The sequence below is a fragment of the Sparus aurata genome, chromosome 2 (genome assembly GCF_900880675.1).
Source record: "Sparus aurata chromosome 2, fSpaAur1.1, whole genome shotgun sequence".
Lineage (NCBI taxonomy): Eukaryota > Metazoa > Chordata > Actinopteri > Spariformes > Sparidae > Sparus > Sparus aurata.
In genome coordinates this window covers 27,598,815-27,621,409 of record NC_044188.1, presented here as the reverse complement: position 1 = coordinate 27,621,409, position 22,595 = coordinate 27,598,815, and the positions used below count along the sequence as shown (strand labels likewise).

Below are 22,595 nucleotides of genomic sequence, written 5' to 3'. Positions count from 1 at the left end.
ACAACATGGGATTCCACGTGCAGTGGATGACTTGTTTATATAAAACGACGGACAGCCCTCGGGACCAATGATATCGCACTATTGCAATTCCGTCATGTTCTCCATGGAAACCCATAGTTTATAGCCAATTGGGAAGCGCTACGGGCGGAGTCTGAATTGAGGTCGCGCGCCGAGCTCGCTGATTGGCTGGTTGGCCTCAGCCAGAGAGTGCCGGGGATGAACCGTTCACTACTGTGTCAACCCGTCGGTGTGCCGTCTCCCATTGAGGAATATTGGGCGATTTAACTGAATGTTTTATTCACCGCTTTGCTTTTGCTCGGCACCAAGGACGACCGGGAAGGCGAATTTTGCTTCGGCGGCTCAGGTTGGTGTGCTCAATTGTTAGCTTTTAGTTAAGTAAGAATATATAATCGAGCTAAAAAAAAAAATAAGTTGCATAACGAAGTCCTAAGTGCGCATGCGCGGAAATGTTACTTGCTCTACTTATTGCACTTTTATTAGCGAAAAATACCTGTCCGAGGTTTTATTTTCACTCGTAGGGATAGACGTGTCTATTTTCGTGAAGCGGACCCTCGGCGGCCGAGTGGCTGCTATTTTGTAGCGGCTTTTGAATGATATAGTGACTTTTACGTAACTGTGTCAGTGTACCGTGCACTGGATTGCAGGTCAACGTGTGTGTGGATTTTGAATAGCAGGTCAATGGGAGTTAGATGGGGGAAGGGAGGACCTGTCCCCGAACAGAAGTGTTTTTTATCGTATTTAACTTAATTTAACCTCAGTCTTTTGAAAGTTTGTCGATGTATGAAATACAATAGAAATGGTTATATAACATCTGACGTTTAAAATGAGCTGTTCGTCAGTTGTCAAGTTCTGTTGGGACTCATAGAAAGCACTGGCATTATTGCTTATGATATCTGAGAAAATGCTCTTGTGACACTGCATAAGGTAAATACATGTCAAATGCAATCGAGCAGACGTTATAATTTTAAAGAAATCAAATAGACACGAATGTCCATGGTAGTTGGTTTATTTCTCGGTTTTCATTGTCAAGGGCCTCTTTGAGGTGTAGTCTACACAAACACAGGGACACCTGTTTGCACCTGCAATACTGTAACGCTACCTGTGAATACTAGGTCGGCTTAATAATCCCATTACAATACTGTTACGTTCAGTATGAGCTGGACATCGATGCTCGACCTTTATTGGATAACCACATCAGACCTTGATCTGATTTTGACTCTTAATTATGGCAAATGTTTGCCTTCATATGAGCACACACGTAAAGCAGGGGAGCTTTCCTATAACCTAGTAATTAACTCTGGGTAACATTGTGGCAGCAATTAAGAAGGTTATTTGTATCACACTACTCCAACAACAGATGAGATGCCATTCTATTAGATGTTGTTATTGGTCATTATTATTAGAGTTTACCTGTATTTCATTAATGTGTCAAGATGTGTTTGTTAAATGTAAAAACGTAGAGTATATATGTAATGAAGTGACAGGTTTTTTGTGACATGAAATACTGGAGTAGACCTGATCATGAAAATATTAAATGCTGACAAGTAAATTATACCTTTTGTAGGTATCCTATCCTCTTCAATCAGCACTAGTGGCCTAATGTTTTGCCCTAGCAACAGTAACTATCTTCCCTTCTTTGTATACATTTTCTATTCTATCTTAAACAGTGCTCATGTAACTTCTGGCTTGGATTTCATTCAGGAGTTGGAAACAAGTGTAAGCATGTGGGTTTATGAAACAGGGCCACCACTGCTTTGTGCTGCACTGTAGCCAAATCCATGTGACTGGAGCAGCCTTGTATAATGCCACAGTGAGATCTGTGCTAGTGTGCTGGGTGTATCAGCACTAGCTGGAGGCAAAGGGAGTTCAGTGGCATTATGTCATTCTCCTGTTCTGTTTTGAGAGTGACATATTTGTCTATGCGTATCTAAGATAGTTTTAAAGATCTTGGAAGAAAGTTATAATTCTTTATAGTCTTGGTCTATGAATTGCTGTTATAAAGGAAAAGGTGTCTGGTAAGGTCGTATGCATATTGCATGGTCTTTTTAAGTTTGAGGGGGTTTCAAAATGATTAAATGTACATGGAGTGTACATTTGCATATAGAAATGTTTGTTTTGTATTACTGGAGTATTTGGAGTATGCGGTGTTAATTATTTCCACAATAATACAGTATTTTATGTTTATGCTGCAGATCTTGATATGTATATATACGTGTTGTATATATGTGTGTGTGTATACATACATACATATATATATATATATATATATATATATATATATATATATATATATATTTGTGTTTGACAGTGATTTCAATACATTAACCTGTGTTTAAAAAAAATTGTAACATCTTTTGTTGATTGTTTAAAATACCTTAACATTCTGCTGCACACAATTCATACTGTTTCTTGCAATAAGACTGAATATTGTTAAATAACTGTAACTTTTACATTGTTCATATGATATAGCCCGTGTCACAAGCCTAAGCATGGCTTTCTTGAAATAATGAGCCTTTGTTATTAGTGCCATGATTATAACCTGCTCCATACTAACATCCCTCTTCGAACCTGTTTACACTACTTGCTCTCTCCTGATTGGTCAATTGCAGCAGCCAATGGAAAGTCCCCTCTGAAGCTTGGCTCAGTTATACTGGGGACTGGGTCATTTCCTAAGGTGGCAGTGGGTGTGTGGGTGGTTGGAAAGTCTGTAAGGGTTCTGTAGACGTTTAAAAATGAAAACCTTTCCCTAAAACTGCAAGGTGTTATGTAAAACTGCTGCTTATGTAAAGAGTAAAGAATAGCATAGACCAGCTGCTGAAATTGCACTCTTATGTAAATAGCTGCAACCTGATCTTGGATAGCAGAAAAAAACAATGAAACATTTTGGATTGGCTTCAGTGCCTGTTGCCAGCATTTCCTATTAAGACTTTTAGAGACAGGTTTAGCCCCAACTCCTGCTAGGAAGAGATGTCAGAGCTGATGAAAACGGTTGCTTTTGTATTTTCTTACATTTCATTCAGAGAACGAATGACATTCGACACCTCTGACCGCTTGTTAATAGTCCTGTTTAGTTGTGGTGTGCTACAAACAAGTGTAAACAAACCTTTATTTCCAATGTGGGTGCTTGTTTTCTAATAGAGTTGGCAGAAGTTGTCTGGGATGACTGATATTTAAACTGAATATGTTTTATGATACATGGTGATTGACACTTGTGTGATTATTCATCGTTTTATGTCTTTGGTGGATTGAGGGGCACATCACTGTGTTACATAAAGCTGCATTTATTTGATTTAGACTAAAGTGAGCATGGACAGTGCATCAGCTCAATTGTTTATCAGCTGTTTGCGTGGGATCTGTACCTGTGGCTTTAATGATTATGCTGTTATTTGTCTAGTCCCCAGAGATAGTTTTTCATTGTTTTTCGATTTTCTGACGTTTTATAAACCAAACAACTACAGGTGGGTAAAAAATCTAAATATATTTTTCTCAGTTCAATATTGATTCAGAAAATAGAGGAAAGATTTATAATTTAAGATTCCTTTTGTGAATTTAAAAACCATCAACAGGTACTCTAATGAATTATTTGTTTATTACTACTTATTACTGAATCGATAACGAAGCATTTAAATCAATATTGAATCAAATCGATATTAAACCGAATTGTGACCTAAAGAATCAAAATCGAATCGTGAGGTTATTAACAATACCCAGTCCTACAAACAACTAATCGATTATTCAAGAAGATGCAGAGTTACTATAGTTGCAGCTCTGCTTTTAAAAAATTTGAACAGTAAAAATTATTTCAAATAATTTTGTCTTGTCCACATCCATATTAGTCCTAAAAGTCTGCGCGAGTTGAGGTTTTTTGTTTGAGTTGTGCCCTCAAAGCTGCGCTTTCATCTGAGCGGACTCACCTTTCATTTGGAGAAGCTCTTTTGAAAAATCAAACTGGATCTCACTGGTCTGGGGCTGAAGTCCACTCGGAAAGGGCAAGCAGTGTCCTATTTACTGTGCAGACTGTTAAGAGGATGCATGGCAGCAGCCCCTGTTGTTTGTGTGTGTGTGTGTGTGTGTGTGTTTGTGTGTGTGTGTGCCCGCGCAGGCGTGCATGTGTGTGTGTGCGTGTGTGACAACATCAGAACTTCAACAGGATCACTTAATGTGTGAAGCTGTGCCCTTTGGTTTATCATAGACTTTTGCAGAAGTTGAGATTCAAAGCAACACTGGCTGATCAGATCAAAGTCTGATGCTGTTCCTTTGATGAATGGTTGCTTTAATCCCCACTGATATTGTATCTTATTTTAGGACCTTTCTTTTACTCTTGATCTGCTATCTATAGACGTGCACTTTATTGTAGAGGGATTCTTCTTTGTAATTTCAGCTGTGTTTTATTTTCCTCCTTCAGACTGCATCCCAACTGCTGAGGCATCAACCCAATTTTACATCCCAGTGCCAGACACTTCATGGTATTGCCATGTGGAAGATAATTTAATGCCCCACCTTTAACTCTTTGGGCCTCCCCATGTCTGAGGGCAGCGATCAAAACAGCTACCTGTACTCAACCCTGGAAGGTCGTGAACGGAACCGTGAAAGTGTCGGCTTCCAGGTGGAGGAAGAGGAGCACTCTCCCTGTGGCTCCATTAGCCAACGTCACCGCATGGCCAGCAGTTACGGCGAGGGTTGTGGTGGGCGGAGCGGTGTGGAACTGGAACCCGGGCTGGGACTGGCATCTGAGGGGAGCGACAGCAGCCATGAGCACCCGGCCTCGCCGGGCTCCGCACACGACGACAGGAAGCGGCCACGGCCACCTTTACATGAAGATGTAGAGATGGGTGGTAGCGGCTCAAGTGGTAGTGGGACAGAATCCCATGGTAACGAGTCACATGGTAATGAGTCCCATGGCAATGAATCGGTGGGCAGCTCCAATGGCAATGGCAAGGATTCTGCTATCATGGAGTCTTCAGGGAGCAACAAGAGGTGAGGCCACATCAAATGCACTGAGTCATATTTGATAATGTTTTTTTCCCACCACCATGGGGGAGCGGACCATCTAGGTCACGGAAGTAAGGTTCATTAAATGTAATATGAGGGCCATTTTCTCCTGTTTGAGTCATTGTTGGTCTGACTTGCTGGAGGAGTCTAGCAGTGACTGTCGGTGACAGAAGGCGATATTTTATTTCTAATTTTGAGAGAGGCTACAAAATGACATGGTCCTTTTCATTGACGGTCTCATTTACAAATGAAATGTCATTGTCCTCAAAAGAAAAACCATCTCCGTGCACGAAAAATAGGATTATAACTCAGCCTTATCACTGAAGTAGCTTGTCTAGAAAACACTCAACATTGTCATGAAATTATCTGGCGATTCAGTCATCTGGTTTTACATAAATAACAACATGCTAGCTACTCAGAGATGATAATCATATGATCTGATAAGAGTTATTGGTTTCAGTTATTATTCTAAATAACTGGGCTTTATGTTTTGTTTATGAACAGTATGCAATTCAGAGGATCCAGGCTTTAAATAACAACCCTCTCTACATCTATCCAACCCCCAAATTTCTATCTTGTCTGAGGAAAACAGCACACCTACGGGAGGTCAGCTGTTACATAACCAAGCTCTCCACCTCCATTATATCCATCAGGTGGAGAAAAAATAATGGATGCACTTGTAAACATGCACTCCAGTATAATGCCATCTCTAACATTCAACATGAAGCCTAGGATAGAGTATTGTATGGGGATTGTATCAGATTGTAGGCATGCTTCCATATTTCTTTGTACTCATGTGGTACATGTGCTACACAAACACTGACAGTCGCCCTGTGTAGACCCTGCTGCACAACACTGAGCCAGTGTGTTTACTTTCTAAATGACTGATGATGTTTTGCGCAAGAATGTGCTGACAGAATGAGATCAGGGCCCCAACACACACCTGAGGAACTTGAAACACTTGGCACCCATTTTGCATTTGTAGCCATTAAACTGAAGCTAGTGGCCCACAACATCTTGTGTTTCAAACTCTTTGTGCTGCTTTATTGAAATGTAGTAACCACATAATGTCATGCTGATGTTGTAGCACACAGTGTGTAAAGAGGTTTTTTCGAAAATAGACACCAATTTAACACTCAGCCTCACTCTCTGTCTATGAGAAGTACAGCCCGACCTGAAAGACCAATGCTGTTATTTAAGTTTAAAAATCTCATTATGATATATCAGCTGATATTAGAAAATGCTTACTTTAATGTGCTCAAGTTCAGGACAACAAATAACATTTAAAAAATGTTCACATTCTGTTGTGTCACAAGAGTGTCGACCATAAAATCAGTTATGAAACAAGCAGTGAAAAGTGTTCAATTGTTTTAAATGCTAAATGCAACATTGGTTCTCCTGAGCTCTCTCACTCGTCAGACACACATACAGGTGGCTTGCTTTGGGCTCAGTGGTTATTTTTAGAGTTTTGCTCGGATTGTAAAAAACAAACTTGTGAGTTATAATATGGCTTGTTATTCTTGTAATGCTATAACAAAAGTCATATTGAGATATAGTCGGACTCAACAAACTCATCTAACACGAGCTGACGACTGTATTCTGCGTGCCTTTAATCTTTCCTCTTGTCTTCTTTCTTTTTTTTTTGTTTTTTTTGAAGATTTTAACATGTCGTCCTGTCGCACATTGTTATGCATACAGGGTACACAGATGGTATGTGTGTGCCTTTCTGAGCACACTCTTTAACACAGAGTCCTTGACTCACTTAACATGTTTAGTCTTATGTCTTAGTCTTTTGTTTTGGCGCTCTTACTGTCCCGTCATAATTTTGTGGTCTTTCCGTACGCCTTCGATGACATGTCATCTTGTTTATGGTTACAGCTCGAACTCCCACAGCCCCTCACCGCCAAGCAGCTCCAATGCCTTTAGTCTGGTGAGCTCCGAGCAGGACAACCCTTCAACCAGTGGCTGCAGGTTAGTAACTACCGACACGAAATTAAATTCTATCTCCAGAAGTTTGTAAGAAGTAGGAAAGTCAGAAAAGTAAAGGAAAAACAAATCGAGAACTAGGATGGCACTCAGATTGAATCAAAAGAAAAATATTTATATCACGACACTTAACCACTTGATACACTGACAGAAAATAATCCAAGAAAGTACAAGATCACTTATTTACTTCTGTGAAATGTAATGTAAAATGTTAAGCGGTGGACAACCATGTAACAGTAGAGCGTTCCGAAAAGTCAGACAAATCACCCACTGCAAATCAATCCCGTCATACCGGATTCCCTTATACGCTGCTCAGAGCCCCCCTCCTGTTCTGCTCTGCATACCAGAAAGCTGTCCTTCCCAGATTGTGACAGCGCTGGTGAGACCTTGTCATTTCTTGATGCACGTGTATCTGTCTCATGTACGCTCTGCAGCAGCGAACAGTCGGCCAAAGCTAAGACACAGAAGGAGCTCTTCAAGACCCTAAAGGAGCTAAAGATGCACTTGCCGTCTGAAAAGAGGAGCAAGGGCAAGAGCAGCACCCTCAACACGCTCAAATATGCGCTGCGATGTGTGAAGCAGGTGAAAGGTAAGACTTGCTTCTTTAAGTACTCATGCATCTTCGTACATTTATCCACGTCGTTGTTTATTGTACATCAATGCAGTTGACGGCTGTGATATTGAAATAAAAAAATGACCAGGGTGATTGATGATTTGGCAAATCCTTGGCTGGAGTTTGAGACGTTGAATTAAAAATGATTTGCTAAAGTATCTCTTAAAGATATGTGATTAAAAACATGACTGTTAGAAAAGGGTCTTCCTCGCTGACTGGGAGTTTTGTGTGAAGTGATATGTGGACTGATCCATCTTCTGTTGTTTTGCAGCCAATGAGGAATACTACCAAATGCTGATGATTAATGACAGTCAGCCACCAGGGTTCGATGTATCTTCCTACACCATTGAGGAAATCAACAGCATCACCTCTGAATACACCCTTAAAAACACTGTAAGTTACTCTGACCTTTACCTCACAATGAATAAGGAACCTCCAAAAGGTCCCTCACCTAACTGCAGTTGCATGAAGGAGGATGCATTCAACTAACGACACCTGACTGACTCATTTTTAACTTTGCCCGCAGGATATATTTGCTGTAGCCGTGTCTCTCATCACGGGTAAGATTGTTTACATCTCAGACCAGGCGGCATCCATCTTGAACTGCAAGCGGGAGGTGTTTCACAATGCCAAGTTTGTGGAGTTCTTGACCCCTCAGGACGTCAGCGTGTTCTACAGCTTCACCACGCCCTACCGTCTGCCTTCATGGAGCATGTGCACCGGAGCAGGTACCAGCTATCCCCCTAACTCGTACTCAAGTGTGAAAATATCTCTTGGCTGCAACTGTGTGTGAATCTCATCCAGTGTTTTCGGAAAAAATTTAAATGAACAGATACTCGTTTTGAACTGGGCCAACATGAGACTAGACATATCGGACACGGGTGCTAGATTTCTGTCACCCACGAAGAGCACGCGGAAAACCCACATGCAACACGACACCTTCACATGATCCACCCACGCACACATGCTTACACACACATTACACGTATTTCATTAACATGCTCAATCAGACATTAATATATGCACACCTACTCACACACCTGCCACGTATTTGGTGAGGATATAGTCACATGTAGGTGCATGGGGGTTAAACGGGATCATTTGGAACAACGTGCATAAATCATAATGCAACTTCTGCTGAAGCTCTGCAATAAATGCTAAAAAGGCTTTAGTTATTTTGTTGTCTAAGAGACAGACTTTTTAGGTCCTGTCAGCAGTGTTTTGATTATGTATGACCGACAGATGTACTGTTTGGAAGAAGTCAATGCGATGCATTTGGTGATATATTCATCCCCCCTTCTCCCTGTCTCTTATTCAGAGTCGTCTCCCACGGAGTGCATGCAGGAGAAGTCCTTCTTTTGCCGCATCAGGTGAGTGACAGTGGCCGGTCGCTTCTCTGATCCATAGTTTCCTGCTCAAACAAGCTCTGAGTCAGCACAGGGTTGGTGTCTGAGAGGAAGTTGGCAGCTATGAGCTTCTCAACTGCTTCTCCATCTAGTGGCCATTTGCAGTGTTAGAGCTACATTTCACGATTTTCTGTTGCTTGTTTGAAATGGAATGTGATCACAATGACTAACAAAAATATATTTTTTCTAAATGTGCTTAATCATTGAAAACACGGAGGACTTTAATATACTTTCATTAGATTTAATTACATAATTACTACATTCGAACATCTAAAAAATGAAAACCAGGTATAGCTTTGAGGAGTTTATGCGTCAGACCATTAAAATTCAATAACAGTTCACTTATTTGCCACAATGCACTGTGACGTACAAAATATTGAGTTATATATTTAATCCAATTTAAAAAAAGTATGATGAATTTAATTGTTCATAAACTTGTTATCTTCTGTGTGTAACAGCATTTAAATTGTGCATGTGTACGATTGTGTGTGTGTGTTGCAGTGGTAGTAAGGGGCGTGACGGGGAACTACACTACCTTCCTTTCCGCATGACTCCATACCTGATGAAAGTCCAGGATGCGGAGCTGGCTGAGGAACAGTTCTGCTGTCTCCTGCTGGCTGAGAGGGTGCACTCCGGATATGAAGGTGAGGCCTGCCGCCTTCTCCACATGCTTTCAGTGACATTAGTACTTCATTCATTTGAGCACATTGCCTCACTTAACAAAAAAATATTGAATAAAGCATTTGGTTAAAAGCATGATGCTGTGCATGTTTAATGACTGCCATTTTCTTTTTATGTCTGACCAATCCAATTTTTTCTTTCTTCTCTCTCCATAGCACCCAGAATTCCTCCCGACAAGCGTATCTTCACCACCACACACACACCTAACTGTGTGTTCCAGGATGTGGATGAGAGGTGAGGACATGTCGAAAGCAGAAGCGCTGCAGGATTGGTTTTTTTATCCGTCGTTAACACGTTGTTGATGTTGTTGTTTCTCCATCAGGGCTGTTCCTCTGCTGGGTTACCTCCCTCAGGACCTGATCGGGACCCCTGTGCTACTCAATCTGCACCCAAGTGACCGACCCTTAATGCTGGCAGTGCATCGCAAGAGTAGGAACCCTTTCATTACTTGATTCTCTGATGACCACAGTATGCATGCAAAAGTTATTTAGCATCAACAGTTTATACAAGTAGCCACTCATTACTTAGCGGTTTAAGATGCTTTGAAGAGCCTGGTTGTGTTCTGTCACTCAGTGCATTTACATGCACAGCTTAGTCAGATTACAGCCATAGTGCGACTATGCTACTCAACCAGACGACTGCAATTATCCGAGTATACATGCCGGTGAGAAAATCGGATTATTGGGCCGGAGCATGTCATACCCTGGTACGCTAGGTGGCGCTGTACCCATTTCAACTAGTGGTAACAGAGACACAGACTAAGGTGTGTACAGGCACCTTAAAAATCCGATCATAGTCGGACTAACACAGTAATTCGGTTTTCTTGAGTGTCATGTAAACGCACTGACCTGTGTATCATGTTTTCTTTAGAACTCAGTTTGACTGGTGCATTAAACCTTTGATGTTCCTCAGCTCTCTCTCACACTCACTCTGCCCTCTGTCGCCAACAGTTCTGCAGTATGCAGGGCAGCCGTTCGATCACTCCTCGATACGTTTCTGTGCGAAAAACGGCGAGTTCATCACCATTGACACCAGCTGGTCCAGCTTTGTCAACCCCTGGAGCCGCAAGGTGTCCTTTGTCATCGGCAGGCACAAAGTTCGCATGTGAGTATACCCATTGTATTGTTTTAGGCTAGGTTTTTTTGCCATCAGGGGAGATTTATTGAATATTTTCGGGAGACATGCGAGATGACAGTGGCATGGTGTTGTTTTCAGGGGTCCTGTGAATGAAGATGTTTTTGCAGCACCAGCTTTTCATGGAGGGAAGATCATGGATTCAGACATCCAGGAAATTAGTGAACAAATCCACAGGCTGCTACTCCAAGTATGTACACACTCACACGTGCACACACACACCCTCACTTAATGCCCCTACATACCAAAATAAACACACTTTTTTCTCCTTCCAGCCGGTCCACAACATGGGCTCCAGTGGTTACGGTAGCCATGGCAGCAATGGTTCCCATGAGCAGCTGGTGAGCATCAGCTCATCAAGTGAGAGCAATGGTAACGTCACAACAGGGAAGACAGTGGAGGAGACGGGCAAGGCTAAACCTCCCAGGACGTTCCAGGAGATTTGTAAAGGGGTTCACATGCTGAAGAACCAGGACTCCCAGGTTGGCCTGCGCTCCCCTTCGCCTTCGCCCTCACCCTCACCATCCAAGCCTGAGCAGAGGAAAACCACTGACAGTGAGTTCAGTTTGATATCACCAAACAGATAACATTTTGTGGTTGCCTTGACAGGGGAACACGTATTTAAATTAAGTAACATGCATACATTTGGTGCAAGATAAGCTTTGTTTGAAAATTAACCTCATTAAGCTTGTTTTCAATATATATGTATGTATCCAAATAGGTAAAGTTTATACACAGAAAATAATACAAATTGGTGTGGCAGAACTTCCTTTCTTATTTCCTGCCCCAATAATAATCTCAGCACCCCTCAGCGGGGGGGTTTGCGCTTGCCCTCTTGGACAGGGGGTTGGGATTGGGGTGCCTGCAGAGATCCAACATTTTTGTGAATTTGTGACTTTTGCAGCTGTCTGCACCAAATGTTAACCTTCCGCATCATAACTTCAACGACTGATCTTGTATTCATGGAGAGACATGCGCTGCGCATGGAGGGAAGGGGCTGTGTGTCGGAGACGCATGAGTGACAGAGAGATGGAGGGAGAGCAGGAAAAGGAAATGCAGCTGAACAAATACGCTGCGTTTTTAAGTAGTAAAAAAATAAAATAAAATAATGTAATATGTTGCGGACGGTGTTGATACTGTGGCGCCCCGCCACAAATTAGTCAATGTGTTGGGAAAACACTGTAATAGTGTACTTTTACTTTATGGACTTTTACCTGTTGTGGAGTACCTTTACAGTGTTGTATTGCTACTTGACTTGAGTAAAAGATTTTAATACTTCTTCAACCACAGGGCATTTGTGAAGGAGTTCCTACATGACATGACCCTCCAAGAAGCTCACCAGTGTTTTATGTATTGCATTTTTAGTTTTGTCAATTGTTTTGTTTATTGGTCTAACACTGATTTCTAATGGTTTATTTCTAATAAACCGTTCATTGGGTTAGCCGCTCAGTTAACTCTCTTGTGCTTTGCTCTCCCACCCTGCCTATTTGAATTATGTTGTATTGATTAGGAGTTTCCACAACCAAAAAATGTTGTGGTTGTGCTATCTTACAATGTAAGTGTGTCGCTGATGTAACCTGTTAGAACTTGAAGTGGCGATGAGGTCTAAAAATTTATAAAAAGGATCTTAGAAAGATCTTAAAAGTATTAGATTTAACTTCAGGATTCTTGTATATACCCTGTCACTGCAAAAACGCAAACACGCAGTTACAGTGAAAACAATTAGCTAATCGTTGCTGTTTTCTCTGTTGCTGCAAGCCATCATTTCAGTGTAATGTCATACATTATTGCACTCAGTTATAAAACTTAACGTGTGTGTTTTGTGCTGTAATGTCATTATCTGTTTTTGCTTTGGCCTCTTTCATGGCTTGATTGGACAGGACAGCTCAGACAGATGTCAGGAAATGGGATGAGAAAGGTTGAAAGGTCAGATCTGAGCCGTACTATGGCGAGTACGCAACCTCTATATACAGGGCGTACACCCTGCCAACTGAGCTACTTTGGTGAACATGTGAGCTACAACTCTAAAGTGGCAATCACATTGATGCACATTCTCCTCAAGGAATAAAGAACTTCATGTCAAGATCAAATTCTGAAAAGAAAAAAAAAAGAAAAGAAAAAATGGGTACCCTTTTTAAGAGAATATTAATCCTTTTCTAATCCCTTTCTGCCCAGCAGCAGCGGGAGCTCAGAAGAGTCCAGCGGTGCGGCTGAAGGACTTGGTGCCCCCCCTGCAGGTCAGAGACAGTGCTGCAGCCAGCATGGAGGACTTCTCCTGTAAAGACCAGACTGTCCACTCTTACCAGCAGATCAGCTGCCTCGACAGTGTCATTAGGTAAGGGTTGGTGTTTGCGATGATGAGTGATTTGGTTAAAAGATTACATGTGTTTAGATGCCACTTCTTATTACGTCAATTTTGTTTTTCTCAGGTACCTGGAGAGTTGTAACATTCCCATTACAGTGAAGAGGAAGTACCAGTTCTCCTCCAACACCACATCCTCTAACTCAGATGATGACAAGAGGGGCTCAGATGATGGTGTGCAAGTGCTTCCAGATGGAAACCCAGGCATGTACACATCATACATCTATGCACATGAACACATGTCACACACCGGGCTCTATCTTAACGATCTGAAACGCAAGTATCAAACGCAAAACGCAAGTAGTTTTGTGGGCGGATCTCAGGCGCTGTTGCTATTATGCCGGCGGGATAAATTACTCTTGCGCCCGACGCAAATCTAAAATGGGTTGGTCTGAAGTAGCTACATTACTCATAGGTGTGGTTTGGGCGTAACCTGCAATAAACCAATCAGAGCGTCATCTCACATTCCCTTTAATAGCAAGCGCGCTTGTTCCATGGCAGATTGCTATTATAATGGCGAATTTGCCAGGCGCATGCCAGGAGCGCTTCACAGCCGAGGAGACCGACGCTCTCGTAAGGGCCGTAAAAGACCGAGAAGTGGCATTGTATGGGGGATGGGAGAAATCCATCCAAATTAGCTTTGGTTAAACGGGCGTGGGAGGAAAATGCCACAATTGTTTCTACGGCTGGCATCCCCAGGACATCGCACCGGGCCTCGGGAGCAGTGCGCACGGGCCAGCTGAGGAGGGAGCAGCGCAAACACCAAGGTGCAGAGGATCCAGACCCACTACACGCCGTGGCCGCGTTGTCAGACCGGACCGCACTGTCCGGGATGCGGCAAGGTATTAATGCCCGTCTCGACCGGGTGGCGATGTTGCTGCGGCCTCTCAGGCGCATAGCCTCAAGTCTCCAAACGCACCACCTGCTCCTGTTGTGCCCCTTCCTCCTTCCTCCTCCTCCCCCAACTCCATCTCCGTCCACCCGCTCCACCAGGAGCACATCGCGCATTGCCACTCCCGGACCCTCACGGCTACGGCGGGCGCGTCGCACATCAGAGGGAAAAAGAATTAGTTCTTCTGTTTAAATCTTTTCAACATCTTTTTGTATGGTTTGCAAAAACGGGACCTGCTTCCTTGTAGATGAGAGAAGCAAAGTGCACCTTGAGCACACGCTACATTATGGCCAAGCATGCGCCCTTAAAATAGCATCTGAATAAGCGCCACTGACTATAGACTGGATTTTTCCTGGTCTGTTGCGGAATTGTTTTCTGAAACAGCAAAATAGCACCAGTGAACGTTTGCGCCGGAACACGCCTCCTCTTTTCGCTGAACCGCCCCGGGAGCGCAAATTCATTCCCTAATTTAAGGACGTTTGTCTGTGGAGGGAAAATTCCAATGTGCGTCGAATGCAAAATAGGAATTATACAAGCGCCAGTGTACAAAGTCAATTGCGCTTAGTGCAAGATAGAGCCCACCATGTGAAATTGTAGATATACTCTCCTGATACTTAATCAAACTTAAGAATCACCCCCTACATTGTTCATTGTCATAGTAATTATTGCCTGCATTCACTTGGAGTCAGCTGCTACTATTAGGAATAAGACTCTAATCACCTGTAGCTGAAGCTAACAGGGCTTTTCTCTCACTCCCAATACAGACCCTTTGATGCTAGAAGCCCAGCCAGGCCTTTCAAACATGAAAGCACCAAAGAAACCTCCATCTGGAGCAGCTGCTGTGGTGGGAGGCCCCCTGGCACCCCTCACTCTGCCCAGCAAAGCTGAGAGTGTTGTGTCCATCACATCACAGTGCAGCTACAGCAGCACCATTGTCCATGTCGGAGACAAAAAGCCGCAGCCAGATTCTGGTGAGTGTTGGTGTCCATTGTTTAATGGAAGGCATGTTGATCACTGAGGCACAGAAACGAACTAAGAGGAGTACATGGTGTGTAACATCAGACTGTTGGATTTGAGTTCTGTTTGACTAATACTTAGGGCTCTGACTCCTTTGACAGAGATCATTGAGGACGTGGCAGAGAGCCCAGCACCTCCGGCTCTACCTGTCAGTGTGGTGTCTCCACCCAGCCAGGAGAAGGAGGCATACAAGCGTCTAGGACTGACCAAACAGGTGCTGGCTGCACACACCCAGAAAGAAGAGCAGGCCTTCCTCACCCGCTGCCGAGACCTTGTCAATGCCAGGACCTTCCAGAAGGACTGTTCAACATATCTGCACAAGCAGAGAGAGCCAGCAAACGCTGAAGGTACACAGTGTTTAATAGTAACCACATAGTTATTCTAATATTCATTCCATGATGAATTTGCTTTTGCTTTTATTTATGACTATAAATTTGATATAAGTCTTTGTGTACATAATATCAGTTAGACAAGTTTGAGAGGTTGAGAAATACTCTTCTGACTCCTCCATGTCTCGTCTCAGGATCGTCTGGACCACGAGGTGCAGCCAAACAGGGCACCACACGGCCAGAGACTACTGCCAAGAAGGGCATCCGCAGCAGGAAGTCCAAGAAGCCACGGATGAAGCATCCCGAGTCGTCAGACAGCGCTGTGTCAAACCGCAAACCCCGGCCCCCTCTTCAGGGTCTCAACCAAACCTCATGGTCGCCGTCAGAAGCATCTCAATCAGCTTTTAACGTCTCCTACCCAGCCATGGTGCCTGCCTACCCGCTTTACCCCCCAGCACCTGCTGCCCCAGCTCAGGCCCCACTCCCTGACCCTTCCCTTTCTACAGGCTTTGGAGATGGGCAGAGCACTCAAGCCCCACCTACTGCCACTCCATATCCTGCACCCATTGTTACACCTGTGGTGGCCCTGGTTCTACCCAATTACATGTTCTCCCAAGTAGGACAGTTAGGTCAGATTGGGCAGCTTGGAGCTGCCCCTAGACCAGCATTTTTCACTGAGCAGACACAGACACAACCTGCATACTCTACTCAGCAGCCCTTTCAGCCCCCGCTGCCAGCCTACACCATGCAAACACAACCCGCTTACACCAGCCAGCAGCCGTTTCCTGTGCAGACTGCCTTTGCCCCCCAGCAGCCGTTCCAAACAGCTCAGACCCCCTACACTACCCAGCAGCCCTTCCAGGCCCCTCAGACCCCTTTTACCACCCAACAGCCCTTCCAGGCCTCTCAGACCCCTTTTACCACCCAACAGCCCTTTCAGGCTACTCAGACCCCTTTTACCACCCAACAGCCCTTCCAGGCTACTCAGACCCCCTATACTGCCCAGCAGCCTTTCCAGGCCACTCAGACTGCCTACACTGCCCAGCAGCCCTTCGCTGCCCAGCCTTCTTTCTCAGTGCAGACTCAGTTTGTGGCCCAAGCCCCATATCCATCTCAGCCCTTCCCTTACAGCCTAGCCTCAGAGCCCCCTAAAGCCCTGGTCCGAGAGGGGGCAGCATCACGCTCCTCCACCCCCGCCTCTGGAGCAAGGGAGCCAGCAACATCACCGCCACTGTTTGAGTCACGTTGCAGCTCGCCGCTTCAGCTCAATCTACTGAGTATGGAGGAAGGACAGCGCTCAGTGGAGCGGCTTGACAGCACAGTGCCCCCTGCTGGAGGCCAGGGACACAGCACAGCAGCAGCATCAGGGTCAGCTGGAGCTGCAGGGGAGAAAAACAGAGGCATTGTCAAAAGTGAAAACCACCAACAGGTGAGAGAAAATGAACCAAGTGATGGAAAGAGATAATATGATATTTGTTGTAACATGAGAAGTCTGACTTCTGACAGAAATGCTTCAATCATCGATATCCACACAAACAGTTCTATGATACTGCTTTAACAGTGCCTCACTGAAGTGTGAGGTTATCACTGATGTTTTGCTACCTTGTGTTTCAGGTGTCATGCAAAGAGTCTGCAGGAGACGGGGCTCACAGCGATGGTAACTCCTCATCCTGCGACCTGCTAGACATCTTGCTGCAGGAGCAGGAGGACTCCCACTCTGGCACTGGATCAGCCACCTCAGGCTCCATGGGCTCAGGATGTGGCTCCGGCTCAGGCTCCGGATCAGGCTCAGGATCAGGCTCAGGCTGTCGTACTTCAGGTAGCGGAGCTTCTGGCAGCAGAGCAGGTCAGTAGAAGAAACATCTAGACAATACAAAAGTTATTTCAACCTCTGAGTAAATGAATTTACCATCATGGTATTTTATCATATTCCTAATTTGTGATTGGTTCAACATTTACCAAAACCGGTATCTATGTTAGAACCTATGTTTGACTGTTCCCTGTCTAAAATTGTGTATAGGGAGCAGCAACACCAGCAAATACTTCGGTAGTGTTGACTCCTTGGAGCATGACCCCAAGGCCAATGCCAAGACGAGAGGCGAAGGAAGCTCTGAAGGTGGTCAGTCGCAGACCAAGGTCCCAAGCCATGGGGATGGAGAGCATTTCATCAAATATGTTCTCCAGGAGCCCCTCTGGCTGCTCATGGCCAATGCTGACGACAAGGTCATGATGACTTATCAGATGCCATCCAGGTAAGATAAGAGGAGAAAAATGCCAAAGCATTAAACTAATAAGATGTCATCCAATGTTGTTGTTTTTTTGCTATAGATACCTTCTGTGCCAATTGATTACCTAAATGTTTTTTCATTTCCACACTTCCAGTAAAGCATTATGCAGTGTGTTTTAGCCTTGCCTCTAAACTGTCCTGTGTGTGTTCCTTGACCCTCAGGGACATCCAGAAGGTTTTGCGGGAAGACAAGGAGAGGCTGAGACAGATGCAGAAGAGCCAGCCACACTTCTCCTCTGACCAACGGCGAGAGCTAGTTGAGGAACACCCCTGGATGAGGAGGGGAGGTCTACCTGCTGCTATCAATGTCAAGGTCAGGACCACACACGTGTTGTGTTTCTCAAACATCAGTTTGCTTCAACACAGTACTTCACAGTACTCACCCAGTTTGATGAAACCGTGGATACATTTGGCATGAAAATGCTCAAAACTGAAAGTAAAGACTGTTACATTAAACATCAGCAATTGACAAAGTCATTCTGAAGTTTCTTTCTTTGCCTTCCAGTCCATACTTTATTTTTAAGTAATCTAGATTGAAGGCACAACGATTGTGTCATAAACACATCTTGGCAATCCTTGGCACACAAATTAGAATTTAAATTAACTATCATGGAGCTAACACCAATTTTAATGAGTGGATTAATACCAGTCTCTTGTTTGTCAGCTGAGTGAGAAGCCAGAACCAGCTGCCTACAACAACCAATACAGCTCCTAATTATATTTTTCGTGTGTAATTGGCGCAAAAACTGAAGAATTTGCTGGACTTCTTGTAGACTTGATGTCATTATGAGGTTGCCACACAGTAGCAGACTGAGTGCTGCTTGTTATAAGCTTCAAATATTCAGACTCTATTCATTAAAATATATACTTATTGTGTGGAAAATGCAATACAGTTAGAATTAACATTGGCTTTGTGGATGTTTTAGGAGTGTGTGTACTGCGAAGATGCAGCAGCACCCATTGAGGAGGACCTGCCAGACATGGACATGGGGGAGCTGCGAGTGGAGCTGAGTCAGGATGGCAAGAATGTCCGGAGCAAATCAGAGGAGTCTCAATCTCAAGACGACACTGGCTCCTGAACACACACACACAGCCAGCAGCGGGATACACTATCAGACATGGACCCTCAAGACACATACACACACAAAAAACGCACAATGTGGATGTGGGACAAACACAAACGGCATGAACTCATCAGCACTCGGTGTTGCCATTGTGGGTGAATATGAGGATGTGTGCCACTGTGTGTCGTACAGAGGACTGCTGCTGAATTGCAGTTCTTGTTGCTCGCCCATAGGGGGCAGTAACGCTTTATGAGGGTCTATGTATGCAAGACCCTTATATAGTACAATTGCCAGGTAACACGTACACGCCAACACACACTCTAAATGGATCTGGACCCAGCCTGTGAGGTTTGGAAACCTTTGGCCTGCCACATTTGTTTTTTTATCAATTTGTTTCCCATCAGCTGTGTCAGGGCAGATCTTTACAGCAACAGGAGCAGTTATCATTCTTAAAAAGAGAAATGTTAACAGTTGATGGACATCTTATACATTTAAATGATTATGTATTTGTATATTGGCATAATTATTTTTAATTAAAGAGTATAAAGATGTTATCAACAAAGAGCCCGGCATAACTGTTAAAATCTTCTGCCACCAGACATTATGTTAGTGTTGCCCCTTTAAGCCCCAGGACCCCCTTTATTTTCCCATTAGGATCCATGTAGAATAGTTGTTGGGCTTATTGGATGATGTAGTCCAGGTCAAAGTGAAGGGACTTCACTTTAGTATCATGGATGTGTCTTTATCGCCTCATGTCTGAGTATGTTAAATACCCAGCTACACTGACTCCTGACTCAACGGCCGACAGAAAAAACACAACGATGACAATCTGATACAGAGTACAGGATATTCATTGAATCACGTGTCCTATTTATTTTTACAAGATATTGTATCTAGAATAGTTTTTTTCTAAGCCTAAGCCAAATCCCTTCAGCTGAAAGACAGTACTTATATATGAAAAATGTACATGCATTGACAATTGTCTCCAGAGAAATCAAAGGCGTCCTCTGGGTTAAAAGCTGGAGCCAGCTTGCCCATTACACAGATTAACCTCTGAGTGTTGTGAGGAGTGGGTTTGAAACATTTTGTTTTCTTTTTAAGAGGGATATAACCATGTTTGTTGCAGGTGGAGCATTGCTAAAACTGTTAACTAATACTAATTTTCTGTCCTTATGGTGCAGCTCTACCACAAAATGTCATTTTTAGAACAAACCAGTGCAATCGTAGGCATTCGTACATTATGCAAAATGATGTTGTCTCATTTCAGGGACATTTCCTTTGCTCTTATTTTCACACATCCGTTTTGTACAGATTCCTGAGTATTTGGTCAAAGAGTTTTGTGATACCATGTTCGGGAACGGAGGTCAATATCAAACATGAACACTGAAACATATGGAGTGATAGTGGTGGGTGAACAGCATTACAATTGTAGCAAATATGGGGACCATGTTGCCTAAGTGTTGTGGGTTACACAAGAAATGGCGACGTTCATGTATTAGAAACCATGCCAGCCTCTCATTATCTGAGTATTAAGTAAACTGTGATTCACACTGGGTCCATGCAGTCGAGGTAAATAGGACGTGAACTGGGAACAACTCTGGTCCCATAGCAGAGAAACTCTTGGGCTTGTGAATGTAACACAGACTGGACCAAGAGCATTTCATTAAGCTTAGTAAGTTTTCATTTTCTTGTTATTCTTTTCGTTTCTTGTTCACTTGTCAGATTTTTTTTTTTTATCGTTCTATTTTTCTATTTTATTCTCTTGTGAATTTTATTTGATTTGCTTGATGAAAGTAAGAGTTTATGAGTGTCACAAGTGACGGACCCTACCTCTAATAAATACCAGGTCATGTTACTGTACGCAGAACATAGCATGTGTATACACATGTGGGCATAGAGCAATGGACGGAGAGGTCAAATACTTAAGTGATTATGGTGACTGATGGGTTTGTGAAGAGAGTGTCTCATACTGACGGGGGCGTGTGGACCCCTGTGAATGAATGAACAAATGAATGAATGAATGCACACGGGGCAGTCACCTGTCACCACCTTTAGCAACTACAGTCTATTTCTCGGTCTTCTGTGTATTTTCTGTGCAAAATATCTTGAAGGGTGTCCTCCCAACGCTCACCTGTGTTTAATCCATTAGGAGTGCAAGCACAGTTATTTATTCATTTGGAAACTGAGATGCTCTGAATGCTGAGAGTAAGCCGGGGAATTATGCTGCAGTAGTGTTTAAGCCTTACCTTCCTTATGGAGGGAATCCATTTTTAAATGAATTACACACTGGTGGGTCGTTGGAAGCACCCTTGCCTGTAAATGCGTACACATGGTACTGGCACATGATGCTGTGTACAGTCTTGTAAATTTGTTTCATTGCCACTGTCTGTGGTATGTTAAACTAGCACAGTTCTGTGCAATTTTGTAGGTAAACTGTGTTTGAAACATGGATACAATGTTGTAATAAAATGACAGAAATATAACCCGTGTGACTCGGATTCATGGTTTCTCTGCTCGTTGCTCAACATTTAAGGTTGCACATTGTTGGTTGGAGGAGGGAGGAATAATGCGGGGCTGATGAATCAACTGTTACACACAACTTGGTAAATTAAGTGAAGCTATTCTTTGATAGGTCAAAGGGATCATTTGTGGCTATTGGTAAGGCGAGTACAAAAATTAATAAATGGGGCCGCAAAGAACAATTACTTTTACAATAGATTTTATATTTAGATATTAGATTTGATATAATCTAATAATAATCTATAATTGAATATTTGACCTATTAACAGGGTTCGTACGGGTGCTTGAAATCCTTGAAAGTGCTTGAATTTCAATGTTGTGTTTTCAAGGTCTGAAAAGTGCTTGGATTTTAGTTTAAGTGCTTGAAAGTGCTTGACATTATAACTATGTGTCTTGGCAACATTGGGATCAGACTGGATAGTTTTCTTATTACAAGGAGAAATAAAATCTGTGTGTGTGTGTGTGTGTATCATCACACATGCAGCCTGGTAGCAGTAGAGAAGGGTGGCTGAGGAGAAGGTGAATTTAATGCAATTTGGACTGATGACACGTTCAATATTAATAAACTTTGATGAATAAGCAAAAAGCTTATAAAAGTTTATGTCAAAAAAGAAAATTACAGGGTGCCCTTAGGTCTCTCTTTGTCCCGGTGCAAGTGTACCTGAAGAACGCCAAGTGGCTTCCCTTTTTTTGGACAAAACTTTTTGTTCTCCTTTAATTTCTAAAGTTTTTGCTATCATGAAACATCATTTTAGATGTTTACAGCATAATACAATGCACGTAATTGTGATAAGAAAGTGAAAAAAATAATCATGAGTATATATATTCCTGTAGATATGTATTTTACCCCAGCGATAAGGTGCTGGAAAATTTTGTAAATGACCCTTAAAAGTGCTTGAACAGTGCTTGAATTTGACCTTGAAAAATGTGTACGAACCCTGAATTAATTAATTGATGGTCCAGCATACTTGGATTATAGAATGTACAAAAAAAACTGTCAAATGAGAATTGCCTTGATGTAAGATCTAGACAACACGGCATATCTCACATTTAAGAACCATCATGACCTTCCATGGGAATAAGAATAGGGAGGGAATTTTGTCACATTTTGTCCTGTGCATTGCTAATAAGAGAGGTTGAGTTCAGTCAAATTAACCCATGACGTGTTTTATAACTCAGCGGAGTGATGAGAGCACTCCTGTCAAGTAATTTATCAAAGGCTGCCAGAAAGCAATACAGCTGCTATCATCAGCAGTTTCTGGCTCTTAATAAAAGATACCTTTCTTTTTCT

At 43.1% G+C, this 22,595-nt stretch overlaps 1 protein-coding gene across 2 annotated transcripts; it reads left to right on the top strand.

Moving 5' to 3' along the window:
• Positions 1-217: 217 nt before the first annotated feature.
• On the top strand, positions 218-21,267 carry LOC115567921 (period circadian protein homolog 2). Of its 2 annotated transcripts, none has more exons than XM_030394871.1 (22): positions 218-364; positions 4,427-4,998; positions 6,892-6,984; positions 7,434-7,588; positions 7,884-8,005; positions 8,139-8,340; positions 8,931-8,982; positions 9,520-9,662; positions 9,855-9,933; positions 10,022-10,128; positions 10,650-10,803; positions 10,915-11,023; positions 11,109-11,388; positions 13,012-13,168; positions 13,263-13,399; positions 14,852-15,058; positions 15,206-15,451; positions 15,628-16,862; positions 17,048-17,279; positions 17,454-17,685; positions 17,883-18,033; positions 18,647-21,267. In XM_030394871.1, exons 2-22 carry the CDS (start codon positions 4,544-4,546, stop codon positions 18,797-18,799), a joined length of 4,701 nt encoding a protein of 1,566 aa, XP_030250731.1. In that variant the 5' UTR covers positions 218-364; positions 4,427-4,543; the 3' UTR covers positions 18,800-21,267. The 2 variants fall into 2 exon arrangements, with proteins under 2 accessions (XP_030250731.1, XP_030250723.1); XM_030394863.1 differs by having other exon boundaries at positions 13,009-13,168.
• The last annotated feature ends 1,328 nt before the right edge of the window (positions 21,268-22,595 follow it).

Coding starts and splice junctions, on each gene's coding strand:
- LOC115567921 (XM_030394863.1), top strand. CDS start 4,544: ATGTCTGAGGGCAGCGATCAAAACAGCTACCTGTACTCAACCCTGGAA. Junction 8,006..8,138: donor AATACACCCTTAAAAACACT/GTAAGTTACTCT, acceptor CTTTGCCCGCAG/GATATATTTGCTGTAGCCGT. Junction 16,863..17,047: donor AAAGTGAAAACCACCAACAG/GTGAGAGAAAAT, acceptor CTTGTGTTTCAG/GTGTCATGCAAAGAGTCTGC.